Raw genomic sequence first — 14,244 nt, forward strand, 5'->3', positions numbered from 1 at the left:
CCGGATTTGCTCTACAGTTACCGACGGCTTGAGTTCAATCATAATGATGTAATGAAATTATTTACCAAGCACATTCGCTCAAATTGATGACATAGACAGATTTTTACATAGCACCAATATACCAAATCATTCGGAATAAAATCTTTCAATAAATATTTCTTGATTTTCACTAGAGTATTTTAGTTCAAATAATAGTCGATTGATGGGCATGATAACACCGATCAGCGATGCAATAGAAAGCGACGCTCGATTACGAAGTATCGGAATATCATTAAAATATTACTTGGGTTGAACGTAATTGAACATATATATATCCGTGAAAAGTGATGTGTTTTGAGGAAATCATTCAGCGTCCAGTCCAAATTATCAGGAGCAAAACGATATTTATAAAATAAATACAAAATATTTTAACCTGATTACTTCACTTTAAAATGATTTTGGCCAATATAAACGCGACTGAAGTGCAATGCTTGCCTTGGTTGTAATTGTTACCGGCTCAAATTAATTCCGTGCGACTATTTAGCACAAATGGTGTTGTAATGTCGCCGTTACGTGGCCATCTGAAGACAGAAAACGTCGGAAATTACAAATTCGCACATATCATTATGAAAAATAAACACGATTTCGACTGCTTTGCTTCTCCTTAATTACAAATGGGATACTTGCTACTAGTAGTGCATGTTTTATTCCTACATGAACCGAAAACTCACATATATATATTGAGTCAACACCTATTTTTTTATTATTTATATACCAAACAGGATAGGTGTTTATTATCACGTCGGGAGAATACTTGTAAACTCGAATTCGAGTCCAAAAAATCTTGGATTCGATCCGAAATGAGCCTGGATCCAAATTTCGACCCATTCTTAGTTTTCAACCGTCTCACTCGGGTGTTTCAAAAATGTCGTGTCTCACCACGTAACTCGGTACCGCATGCGGTACAGTTACCAGCGGGCCGTTGGTATATATATTGCATTTTTCTAATCTAGTTAGACGGTTCATTAGCAGTAAACGGATGAGAGCTCACATTCAACCGAGTGTCTCGAAAATGTCGTGTCTCGGGTAGGGCTGGGCATTTTCGAATACTTGAAGATTTCAGAATCGAATATTTTTTTCGAATCGAATTTCGAATACTTGAGATATATTTATTTGTATGCGACCTTTTATTGTAATTGGTCCTGTCAATAAATGAATTACTAAAAACATGAAATACATTATTCAGACAGATTGCTGAGCGCTCACACACAATAAGAACGACGTTTTATCAATAACTCACTACAGAAAATAGTCACGTGTCAAAATTGCACTGAAAAAATATGGTTTCAATAAAATAAATTGAGGAATTCACCTCGAACATTGGCAGAAAGAAAAAAAAAACAAGATGGCGGCGATTCGAAATTTTGCTCTGAACCGATTCAAATAATTTACTATTCGATTCGAAATGTTGAGCCCTAGTCTCAGGGCAAGAGGGAAAAGCAGGACACGACAAGACATGCGGAACCGAGTTACGTGGCCCGTAATAGACTTGATATCCCATTATTTTTGAATGCTTAAATAGTTTAACGACACCATCGACGTTCGACTACACCATATTGGGATGGAAATTCGACTGACAAGAATTTATCAACGTGATACTTTTTTAGGTACTCCCGTAGTATGTGAACCAAGATGGCGGACACCGGAACGTAGTATGTGCACCAGGATAGGGTTAGGCCATAATTTTATTCCAATTTTTTCAAAGTTTAGTTCTATTACGAGTTCAGGGACTAGCCAAGTGACTCCCATAGTATTTGTAACCTGAAATTATGGCCTAACCTTAACCTGGTACATATAAATATACTACGTTCCGATGCACGACATCTTGATTCACATACTATGGGCGTACCCTGTTTTATTGATGCCGTTTTGTGATAAAAAGAGGTAAAATGTCCACCAATAAAAAGCAAGGTTTAGTACTAATGGTCGAAATTCAGCCCTTAGTGGTGCCTTAATACATCGTTGTTCGGCACAATCAAGTTGGGGTTTATCGAAGCAAGGAACACTATTGTACAAAACACTCTTCTAGTTACGATAGCATTGTGAATCGATGATGGGTTAGAAATATTCGTCGAAAAGTTTCTATGGAGAAATATTTAGTGAGGCACAAAGCATAGACAGTGTCTCGCCGAATGGAGGATCTTTCGGAAAATAACGAAGTAGAACAAAATAACAAGCTATCGCTGGTCACAAACGAGTCATCACGAAAGTGATTAGCATATTTTTACATGATCTATGTGTATGGGCATTACAAGAACCTAGGAAACCATGCATAAAAATTTTCTCTCATCCGGCATCACGTAATGCCGAGAGAAATTCATTAAAAACGAGGTAACATTCTTACCTTCGAGTTGCGGCTCTTACCTTCTGTTTTTTAAAAGTACCGGTGAAGAATTTTAGCCTAGTCTATTGCAGCTATTTCTACACTAATTTTTTATTACTGCAATTAAACTGAAACTTTTAAGAAGACTAAGTGATCATTGAATTATTTGATTTATATTTAAATATCCGAAACAGAACTGAAAATTAACGAATATAATTCAAAAACGCGAAAACGAGGTAATGTTTACGACGACGCCTGAAAATCAGTCTGAGCGAGAAAGTGTCTGAGCGGATGCGAAACTACGTCACTCTTTGCATCTTGCTGATTGGCCAATGTCCCGAAGTAAACAAGGAAGTCGATGCTCGGGGAAACATCCATTCAGTCCGCAATTTCCATTTGATGCCCTTATTCCTGGCAAATCCTGACATATTCAGTTTCGATTTCTAAAAACAATCTGTATCACACATAGCAATTTTTAGAACATCAGTTCTCTTAGAAACTCGCGTTTTACGGCCTCCGGCCAGAGCACCTGTTGCTGTCAAACTTGGCAATTACAAATTTCGGCGCTCCGAAAGTGACGCACAACCTGAACCCTAGCCTGACACACATACTATTTTCAGGTTGTGCGACATTTAGTACACACCTAAATTTCAGAACCCCCCCTTTGAAAATTCCTGGCTACGCCCCTGGACAGCGGTGTCATAGGATTTCAATGCGCCCAGGGCAGCCTGTTTATGATGTCTAAAATGCGTCGTGAAAGGAATACAATATGGAAAACATCATGCAGATTAATCTGTGCTTCCCTTCTTATGGGTATATTCTTACGACTCGTTGGACAAATATATATAAGCCTTATACTTGTGTGCTACGTTGACATTTGACAATGACATCAGATGAAATAATTTTCCATATAAGAATAGCAATTTCGGTAGTGTGAACAATTGTCTTGAATGGGGATGGGTTGCGCTGCTTTAAACCAATAATTTTTTAATGCCACGCCTCTGCTCATATATTAGGCCTTTTTGAAATCTGAAAGTCCCACCCCAAAGAATTCTAAATTTCTACTCTCTTCCCGACTCCACAGCTCCTATCGATTTTGTGCTTGCAACTACAATTATGATTCACAAGCAGATCCGTATTTTATAATGACAACATGTTCGTTACGATGTGACCAATAGTTTGCCTAAATGTTTTTATGTCCGGCAGTACATACATTTTCAGGTGTGCATTCGTACCAGTAAAACGTTTATGAAGCAATGTGTATTTACCCTACTTTTGGCACTTTATTCACAATCTCACAACTAAGCCTAATTTTGAAATTGCAGAGAGGTTGTGCTAAAAGCAACTACGACTCACATCGTGTTTTGTTTCCAAAGAAACCCCTGCGATTCAATCCCTTCAGCATTTACATTACAATTTCTCTTCCGACACTTCCACTAAATTCAACCGTTTCTTTTCCAGCGTAAACCTCAAAATAAAAAAAACTGAGCCCAATTGGTGTATTGTTTGACGGTATTCCTACTCTTGAAAGAGACTGAATATTCTCGGATTGTTTTCATTGGTTTTAACAAAATTTTCACGCACTTATTAGAGAAAATCAGGTCAAATTTTAACAACGAATCTGGGTAGTCTTTCGCTCTAAAGCTGATGTTTTTAGTCATCTAGATATAATGCCCTTGAATATGGCCATTCACTTGGTGTACATATCTGTTTGTTTGCACAGCAATTAGTGCAAATGGGGATTGGTCCAAATAAATTTAATCATCAATGACCAAATATGGTACAAATAGTCTCGAGACTCATTTTTTAATTCAAATTTAGTATTACAATAAAATTATTGTGAGCAATTTATTGCACATTTGTGTTTTAGGCCAGTATGGTCTTGTGCATACATCCCGTCTTCAGTATTTATACTTACTAATTCTTTCAAATTGCTTTTACGAGACGAAAAAACATACATACATACACATACAAATCAGCTCGTTTTCCGACTTGCGACAATTAATTTGGGTATCGTAACAAAGCGCCATGAACACAACATATTTAATATCTGATCTTGGTTGTATCTGTTCAATATTACTCCCCATTAAATGAAGTGCACGCCTTGCAGAGAAATGGCGACAACGTCCACCGCGCAAGAATGTTGCAACGATAAGCGCCGCGCGATCGCACAGAAGGTAATAAAAACAATCAGAGTGCCGATTCTATTTCATTATCTCAACAACACGTGACAAAGCGCAAAAAATCATCTGAACATTTTTCTCGAAAACGAAACCAACACATTGCTGACGGCAGAAATAGATTTGATTCGAAATTATTCTAAAATTAGTTAAAAGTACTGTAATCGTTTTGGGCAATCCCTCGGTATGCCACTTCAATATACTACACGCTTTACGTAAATCCACCGTATTTTACGGACCCTGAGGCTCAGATTTCGGTTTTGTCCATGAATAATGCTTACCGGGTAAGGAGTATCGGGTCACTCCACAGAACTCATTAAACGAAAATACCGTATATGCTCGTTCTAGCGCCCGATCTTGATTAAGAGGCCCGTTTGAATAGCCGCCCGATGTAAAAGCTGATCGAAAATAACAAGCGCCCGTGCTTAAATAAGGGCGGGTTTGAATAAGGACCCGGATAGTGAGTTGGTTGAAAAAAATATGGGCCCGGGCTACAAAACGAGCAAATACGGTACTCATTATTGGACACGAAGTGGACATAACGATCGTTTCAATATTATGTTGTTGTTGTTCTTTGACACGTTTTTAAAAAGTCGCTTTTCTTTTCGAATACTGGACCAATTGCTTTGATATTTTCAGTGGTTAAAGATAAAATTTTTCTTCAGAAGGCTATTACTTTTTTTTTGCTATGACGTCATCAAAAGTATTGCCACTGGGTGGCGCTACGTGTCCATATATTTGAGCATAGCTCTCTTGTTTTTTATGGTAATTGTATTTTTCATTCAAGTAAACATAAAACGGATGTCTGTTCATAAGATGTAGGAAACAAGAGAGCTATGCTCAAATATATGGACACGTAGCGCCACCCAATGGCAATAATTTTGATGACGTCATAGCGAAAAAAAAAGTAATAGCCTTCTGGAGAAAAATTTTATCTTCAACCACTGAAAATTTCAAAGCAATTGGTCCAGTATTCGAATAGAAAAGCGACTTTTTAAAAACGTGTCAAAGAACAACAACAACAACATAATATTGAAACGATCGTTATGTCCACTACGTGTCCAATAAAGCATATGGCGCACATGCTTATAAGGAACGATTTTGAGGACAAACGGTTGCGTTTTATGATCGGTAAAACAGAATTGTTAAAAAGCCAAAGTCGTAAGCTGCGCTGCACGTTACCAATTTGTTGGGGTTGTCTAACGTTTAAACAACATCACAAGAATGAGTTTGCACAAAACCATTGAATCCGCAACTGCTTAACAACCTATATATATGCAGAGAGAATTACGAATTTGATATGTATGTAAATGCTTGAAAGTCCTGAAATACCCCTAATGACTTGCATAACCATTCAGTGACTTATGACGATTGTACATTTAATAAAAAGAACATATATGAAGGAAGAATTAAATTATCAATTTGACATGTAAATGCTTCTATTAAAGAGACTGACAAAATTGCTATAAAAACATATATTAAACTATTAGTTTCAGACAAGAAGATCACAAATGCTGATTGTGCAAAAAAGGCAGCAAATGTCCCTTCTACTGTTTTGTTGGTTCCCATCCATCGGTGCCTTCCAAAATTAGAGCCAATGACAGAAGCTGCAGTGTCTCCTAACCCAACTGATAAAATTCCACTGTATGCAGCGATTGGCACTTTAGAGTTAGGGTTCGTTAGTAAACTGGGGTCTTGGAGGCAAGATATCCATATTGGTAAAGACTGGCCCAAAAGTAGATAAACCGGGGTTAAGATTAAACAACCAGAGTCTTGAGCGTCAATGAACACAGAAAGGCTATCGTTTAAAACTTTTTCAAGTGGCGGAATTTTTAAAACCCGCATTGTCTCCAGGATCAACAATATGCAAACAGAACCAACTGAGCAGAGGAGAAGTAGAGGAATATCGTACCAAATACCAGGAATATAAGTTAGTAAAATTATGATGTGAAAAATCTTTCTTTCAGAAGTTGATGACTTCCCATTGTGATCCCTCCAAAAGGTAACATACAATACAGTTATGAAGATTTCTATCAGCCATGAAATTAACAACAATTGCCTGTGCGGCCAATTAGCCCATAAAAAATCAATAGTCCAATGAATTGCATTTGGAACAATAGATTCTGATAAAACAATAAGTAAACATGCCAACAGAAGAAAGCCAGATGAATAAAAGTACCAAGTGGACATAATACCAACTAAGCAAATAGGAATTAGTGACATGAGAAAAAGCATTACAAAAAATAATACCCAAGTAGCAATTACAGTGATTTCAAAATTTGATTCAAAATAAGTCACATTCAACAGAAATGTTGTCAGCAAATTATAGAGTAAGAGCATTTCACCCAACGTAAAACAATTGGGAAGATAATACGAGGTAATCTTAATGACCACCAAACAGGATACGACTCTTAAAAACAATGTCAAGTTTATTGGCAAATTCAAAGCAGCGTGCATGAAATACCCAATTATGGTCACCAAAGCAAAATCCCTGATGTATGAATTAATCGTTGCCGAAGAACACTTAAACAGCCATGATGTCAAAGAAAACAAAATCATCCATATAGAGAAGTGTGTGAGTTCCATACTCATAGCCATAAACTGTTTTGCATGCATTTCTTGGTTCATCGAACATTGTAGGAGTACTGCAGCAACAACAACATATCCATAGAACAGACCAGGTGATCCATTTCTAGAGAGAGCAACAGGCAATTTGATCTTTTCTAAGACACCAGTAACAAGTGCTAGCACCCCAAGGATAAGTGCAGTATGTCTCAATTCCTTATCATCTGTTTTGTTATACAGTCCTAATATACTTGGTGTACAACTAACTAATAACACTCCATATTCGTATTCCATTTGGCGATCCTACAATCCGGCATGACAGATTGAATACAGGAAAACCTGCTTCATGAAATTAAGTGTTTTCCTATTATTCAGGATCAACTAGTTAATCCTATGCCTAGAGGGAAAAATGTAGTATATTTTATAGATGGAGCATTTTATTTCTAACAGAGTAGGGTCTTTGATTTAAAGGTGAACTAATAATCATACCAAAATTGGTCAACACGGCTTCAGTGCAGATCTTCCAGAATTTTCAAACTGTAATATGAAAGGCAAAAAATACTCTTTCATATCACAAAAATTGCTGTTTAATGAACACCGACGATTATGGTGATTTATACCAACCAAGTCCATGCGACAAGATATACCAATAAAAGCTCCAACCATAATAACTGTGCACAGTTTTTCATATGATCTGACCATTCAATGATTTGTAAAAATGTCAAATCAGGATAAGAAGTACAAGTACCGGTATTATATAAGTAGGCTATAATCAGTTACGGTATGCTGTTATGACAGTTTGGTTGAATTCCATAATATTCATATTATGAATCACTATTTGTTAATTACAAGTAAGCCATAATTTGTTCAGAATTACCGGTAGTAGTTACGGTACCAGATGACGTAGTCAGGTCAGGTGGGAGTTAGGAATAGCCTACTATATGCAAAAATGTTTTTGCCACGCCAACTAGAAGTACGGATTTTAGTGAACATGTGCCAACTATTTTATTTCTGTAAATTTCTGTGGGCTCTATCCTCTATGGATTCCTTTTTGTGTGCAAAGACGTGATTCACGATTTTCATGCTTATCCCAGTAAAGACAGAAAGAGGAAAACCATTCGGGTACCGGTAGTTGAGAAAGCCAAATTTTTGCAACAGACATAGCCTAACTGCAGAACTGCATAATGATACCTACTTCAAGAATCTTAGTACAGTACCGGTAGTAATTAATTGCTGAAGAGAGCAAAAATAGCGTGAACGTGAGTGCATTTCGGATCTAACCACTACAGCACTAGTTTGAGGCGGTCTGGCCTGACTGATTAAACGAGAATATCGGTCGGAGACCGAAGACTTATCGATCGAAAATTAGGTGATCCCCAAAACAGAAACTGCTGTTTCGATTTATCCTGATCCACTCCACTCTTACTCCATAGTGACACCGTGTGTCCCATCACTAATTAAATATTAACTCGCTAATCATACGACATAATTAATCCAAATTTAATAGGCTTCTGGTCCGAGATATGACGGATGCTTAGATTTACCCTTCCTTCCGTGAGAATCGCGTGTATCAAACAGATCTATATATCAACATAATTACCGATCAAGATCGATAAGTAATAAAAGAACACCTTGCGCAACTCCGGCTTTTTTGGCCGGAGGTTGTCTTCGGTAGCACGCTTCAGTGCAACTCGCATTAGCGGCCTGGTGCAGTGTTTCCTAACCCGCGGCACTGGTAAGTCCGCAGGCGCATTGGCTACAATAATCATTTGTACAGAGAAACATTATAAGAACAGTAAAGCAATCGCATTCGATTTGACTCCACGTTTAAGTTGCGCAAAATCTTCTTCATTTGTTATGTAATAACAAGAGAGTTATGCTCAAATATAGTGGCAAATTTTGATGGCGTCATAGCACACAAAAACGATAAATAAAAGTAATAGCCTTCTAGCGAAAAATATAATCTTTACTCACTAAAAATTTCAAAGCAATTGGTCCATTAATCAAGGAGAAAAGCGATTTTTTTCAAAGCCATACGAAGTAGAAGATGACCAACAAGAAAAAGATTATCAAAAATATGAAAACGATCCACAGGTCCACTCACGTGTCCAAAAATGGACTGTCTGGAACTAGATGTTGGTCAAGTCAAGTTTATATTTTCCAACCAGTAAAAAAAGCAAGTTTTACACAAAATACAAAGATAATCACACATTTCAAATGTGGAAGGCAAGCCGCGAGGAGCCAAAGCTGGATATCGAGCTGCGACACCCAAAGTGGCGGCGGAGGAAGTCGTAACCGCGGGGTAATCAGAGGATGGAAAGTTTCGCCACTTCTTCTTGGCAAAACCTTCCATCTTATATTATGTACGTTTCAAATCTTGTTTAAATTGTTTGCTCTCCTGATTTCATAGTCAGTTTTTATTTATTGTTTTTATTTACAGTGGCGGCGCGTCAATAGGGCCAACCGGGGCAATGCCCCGGTTGTTTTTTCGGTATAATAAAAAATATTCGAAAAATACCTCAATATCGGTTGCACAGACTGTCTACACTAGCCATATTCTCCCGACATGGTTCATTTTTCGCTCGCAAAGCCTTCGCCGAACGTCGACGCCGATTTTGCCCCGGTTGCTCATTGTATATCGTATTCTCTCTTTTATCTTCCACTCGCCGCGTTTGTTTTCTGTTTCTTTTACTAAATCATCGGGGCTAGCCCCGAAATTATGACGACACAATGCCGACGTTTCTTACAACAACGTGTTGACATATTCACGCATTCCTTCTCGTTCGTTGGTTGCTTGAAGAGTTGATAGTTTCCTCGCCTTCGTTTTTGTCGCTTGTTTCGCTATTTGAATCAGTTAGAGACCTTTAGTCCATTTGCTTTCGATTTTCCACATTCCTTTTGAGCTCCTCACTTCTTTCCGGCTTCGCATTTCTTAGCCTTAGACCTCATAATGAATAAGGTTGATGCACTACTTTGCACTCCGTTTTCGCAGCTGCCGCTGGAACAAAAATTAGAGGTACAACGTCTTGGGCCTTATCAACCAAAAAATTGTTCACTGGAACAATCCCATGACGGAGGAAAGCGTCGGCGTACATTCTGCGCAGAAACTTGGTATAAAAAACACGAATGGTTGTGTTACAACGAGGACAAAAATGTACTTTTTTGTTTTTATTGCCTACTTTTTGCTACCGCCCGTGACTCACGTTGGTGTAAATTTGGTTTTAGAGATCTTAAACATCTTTCCGAGCGTGCCAGGGATCATCAATCTTTTATGGAGCATCTGGACAATGCAGTAAAATACCGAACATTCGGAAATGTTAATATTGCAGCACAGTTGGATGAAGGACGCGCGGTTTCTATTCGTCGGCACAACCAAAACGTCGAGAAAAACCGCCATGTTCTCGGTCGATTGATAGATGTTTTGAAGTTCATTGGTTGTCACGAGCTGTCCCTCCGTGGGCACGATGAACGCGCTGGCTCTTCTAATAGAGGGGTATTTTTGGATATGGTGGAATACACCGCATCCCTAGATACAGTATTGAGAGATCATCTTGATGCCGCAACTGTTTCGAAAGGGACATCTAAGGATATCCAAAATGATTTGCTCGACTCAATGTATAAAATTTATTTACAACATTTGGCTCTGGAAATTGAGAATTGCCAGTTCCTTTCGATTCAGTCTGACGAGACAACTGACATCACGTGCGTTTCCCAACTGGCTGTGATTTTTCGGTTTGTGAAAGATGGTAAACCTACCGAGAGATTTCACAGCTGTGTACCAATCGTTGATCGCACGGCTTGCGGGATATCGGCTGTACTGAAAGAAGTGTTACAGCCTTACAACGCGAAGTCAAAATACGACGACACATGGAGTGCTTCTTTACGCCGCGGGCAAACAACGCAGCGTTTGATTTTGTCTGCAAAGGAATGCTGTGACATTCTGGTGAATCAAATAGGCGATCGTCTGCGCACTGAACACCTTGCCGCGTTCTCTTTGATGAACCCCAAAAATTTTTCAAAATTTGCACGTCTATTTCCCATCCATTTTTTGGCTACTGTCTCCAAATTTTACCCCATGACAAACGTGGGTAAATTGGAAAATGAATTGCGATGTATATACACCAATCAAACTTTTTTGAACAACACATCAACTTCCGCGCTCTATGGGTTCCTCATAGCTAACACTCTAGTAACTACCTTTGCGGCGTCTGCAAAATTTCTGGACATCATTTTGACGACGCCTATTTCTTCCGCCGACGCAGAGCGAACATTCAGCACGCTGAAGCGTATTAAAACGTATCTCAGAAACACAATGAAGCAAGATAGATTAAATTCCTTGGCTGTTTTATCCATTCACAGAGACGTTATTTCTGGGATGCATGACTTTAATCAGCGCGTTATTGAGCATTTTGCTTCCAAGAAACCGCGGCGTGTTGCATATATGTTCAAGCAGTAGAAGTCTAGCAGCATATATATCTATGAGTGAGCGACGCATGTCCTTATCTTTGCATTACCTTTCCTTTCTTCATAGTAACGTTTTAAACCTTATTTTAGGTTTTGTCTGCTTTCCCGAAGTTTCTGTTAATATGTCATTGTATTTATCTGGGTAAATATTGCCTTTCCTTTTGAAAGAGGTTTCAAAATGAACTATGTCTATATTTATTAATCCCTTGACTTGGACCGGTTTTAAAGACACTTTCTTATCGTTAAAAATTGTCGCTTTTGCCGATTGGTTGTTACCGATGGAATGGTTTTTATACTCATAAAATGATGGGAGAACTTACAGCGCTCATCCTGTCCCCGTAGATGGGGGTGACTTGGTCCCGCAGTAGCTTGCCCCGGTTGTCAAAATGACCACGCACCGCCACTGGTTTTTAAGCTTGCGTTTTCCTCGATTGAGGTACCGGTAAATGGCGAAACCAGAGCGCAACGTATGTTGTGCTTTGAGGTTCTATCTCACAACTCAGTGAGGAAAGCTAAACTACGACACCATTTCGAGACTAAGCATTCCATTCAATTATCAGTTGGCTACCACGGGAAAGGGTGTTGGAGAGAGTTGCTAGTCTGCGGAGTGAAATTAGTGTTTTTCTAATAGCACTGAATCACAAACTTGCGTATGGATTTAGCGGCAATGCGTGGATTGTGAGAGTGCTATCATCCGATTTTTCGGTCATTTGAATCAGCTGAAGGTGGAAGGAAAAATATTTTTGGATGTATTGGAAGACATTGTCGGATTCAAAGCTAAAATGAAATTGCGGATACATCGAATGGGAAGTGGCAGGATAACCTTTTTCACCGCCTTAGACATATTTGCGGAAGATATAAAGGATATATTTCCAATATTTTTCGAGCCCTCCACAGGATCCCTCAGATACAGATATATCCCTCAGCTACAGCAAAATATTTATTATTGGGTGCGAAGTCGTTTTGAAATTTCAGCGTTAGAGGTTCATCCAGATAAAGATCGCGTTACTGACCAGCTGGTTTAGTTGCAAAGTAGACAGCCTAGAAGAGCAGATTTGTGTAGCCAAGCAACAAAAAACATTATTGCCGGTTTTTTAACATTGGCTTTGCTCAAAACCAAGCACGGCAACCTGAAGATGACATGAGATGCCCTTCAACTACCATAGTCCCCAATTTCGACAAACTTGGGGAGAGAAGTTCAGGGGCGAGGTTTTCATTAAATGTAGCGAATGTTGAGCAATAAACGGAGTTTTTATAGTTTTCCTAATAAAAAATCTCTATAAAATAAACGTTTATTTAATTTCCGTGTCTTGCGTCCGCCGCGATACATTTCGATTCGGAAATAGTCCGCGGCCAAAATGTTGGGAAACACTGGCCTGTATGATGGAGTCGGTGCCTGCTCTGACAGTCGTTTTGATCTCGTCGATTTTGATATCTAGGCAAATTATTGACAGTGCGCCTTATGATCCGTAAAATACGGTAATGATAAAATTAGTTCTGACTGCTTTTGTCATTGGGAAACACTAGTCTAGACTCTAGAGCAGTGGTTCTCAACCGCCGGCCCGCGGCGACCTTGCCAAATACATTCCAATATTAATATATTATAAGCAAATTGTGAAATACAAAGAATTGACGGCATGTCCATTAATTTTGTTATTCTTTCTAAAACTCTTATTGATTTGTAGTATTCTTCTAACAACCAAACTTAGTGAGAGGTCCTTTGAATCCCTGAACGGCTGGATGTCCGTTAAGTCTACGACCATAGTTTACTATATTATAATAATATTTCGTGCTCTTCGCGCTTTATTCAGTAAGTAGTAAGACCATTGATGCCTTAACAATAACATTGATACCTTATGTAGTCATCAATGGTAAGACCTTCCAGTTCCAATGCAAATACGCAATAATCACATTTGTTCTACGTGTTTTGTGATGTAATAGTGAAGTTCATTTCCAGCTTTCACGGATGGTTCAAATATCGTCAGAGTAGTGTGAATAAAAGTTGTTATTATATGCTCTGGGAGATGTCAGTCGCCACTCAACAAAAAATATAAAATCACTAATGCGCATATGCAGTGTTTATACTGCTCTATTCGGCTATTATCCGGTTAACCGTTACAATAATATCTGGATATCAGATAGCAAAATAGCTCTCGGTTAACCGGTTATCCGGATAACCGCTATCCGGATAAACCAACCCTACTGTAATCCCAGCTTGAATATTCAGAACGCGAAGACGGCGTTATTGCACCGTTTTATTTTTGGTGCCGACTGCCATCATACAGGCAATTTTTAGATTACAACAATCTTCATTTTTAGAATAGTGAAACATTCTCCATTTTAAATTAAATGACTTTTCGAATTCTCTCGGAAAATGCTGAATACCAGACGTTAGATGATAAAACATTTTTTGCGATTAATTTAGATAAAATTTTACTTTTCACGGCACCCGGTTTCCGGAAATAGAAGTTATAAAGTAAAACAAAGCGTTTTGTTACATTTATTTTGTGCTCCCAATAAAATACATATATCTTGGATTTCGAGTCGCTGATAAATCCGTTCCTATCGCCCAAGCGCGAAATACGCCTGGTCGAGTGCCGGCGGTATTTTAGTCGACGATAAAAAGTTTTTTCTGTGATTTGTTTGCGGTGAAAAAAAAAACAAACAATACTT

At 38.5% G+C, this 14,244-nt stretch overlaps 1 protein-coding gene across 1 annotated transcript; it reads right to left on the minus strand.

Annotated features, from left to right (window-relative positions):
• Positions 1-5,900: 5,900 nt before the first annotated feature.
• On the minus strand, positions 5,901-7,533 carry LOC120327881 (dolichol kinase-like). The gene has a single exon (XM_039394236.2). The coding sequence runs from the start codon at positions 7,399-7,401 to the stop codon at positions 5,905-5,907; it is 1,497 nt and encodes a 498-aa protein (XP_039250170.2). The 5' UTR covers positions 7,402-7,533; the 3' UTR covers positions 5,901-5,904.
• Positions 7,534-14,244: the final 6,711 nt, after the last annotated feature.

The sequence above is a fragment of the Styela clava genome, chromosome 7 (genome assembly GCF_964204865.1).
Source record: "Styela clava chromosome 7, kaStyClav1.hap1.2, whole genome shotgun sequence".
NCBI lineage: Eukaryota > Metazoa > Chordata > Ascidiacea > Stolidobranchia > Styelidae > Styela > Styela clava.

Coding starts and splice junctions, on each gene's coding strand:
- LOC120327881 (XM_039394236.2), bottom strand. CDS start 7,401: ATGGAATACGAATATGGAGTGTTATTAGTTAGTTGTACACCAAGTATA.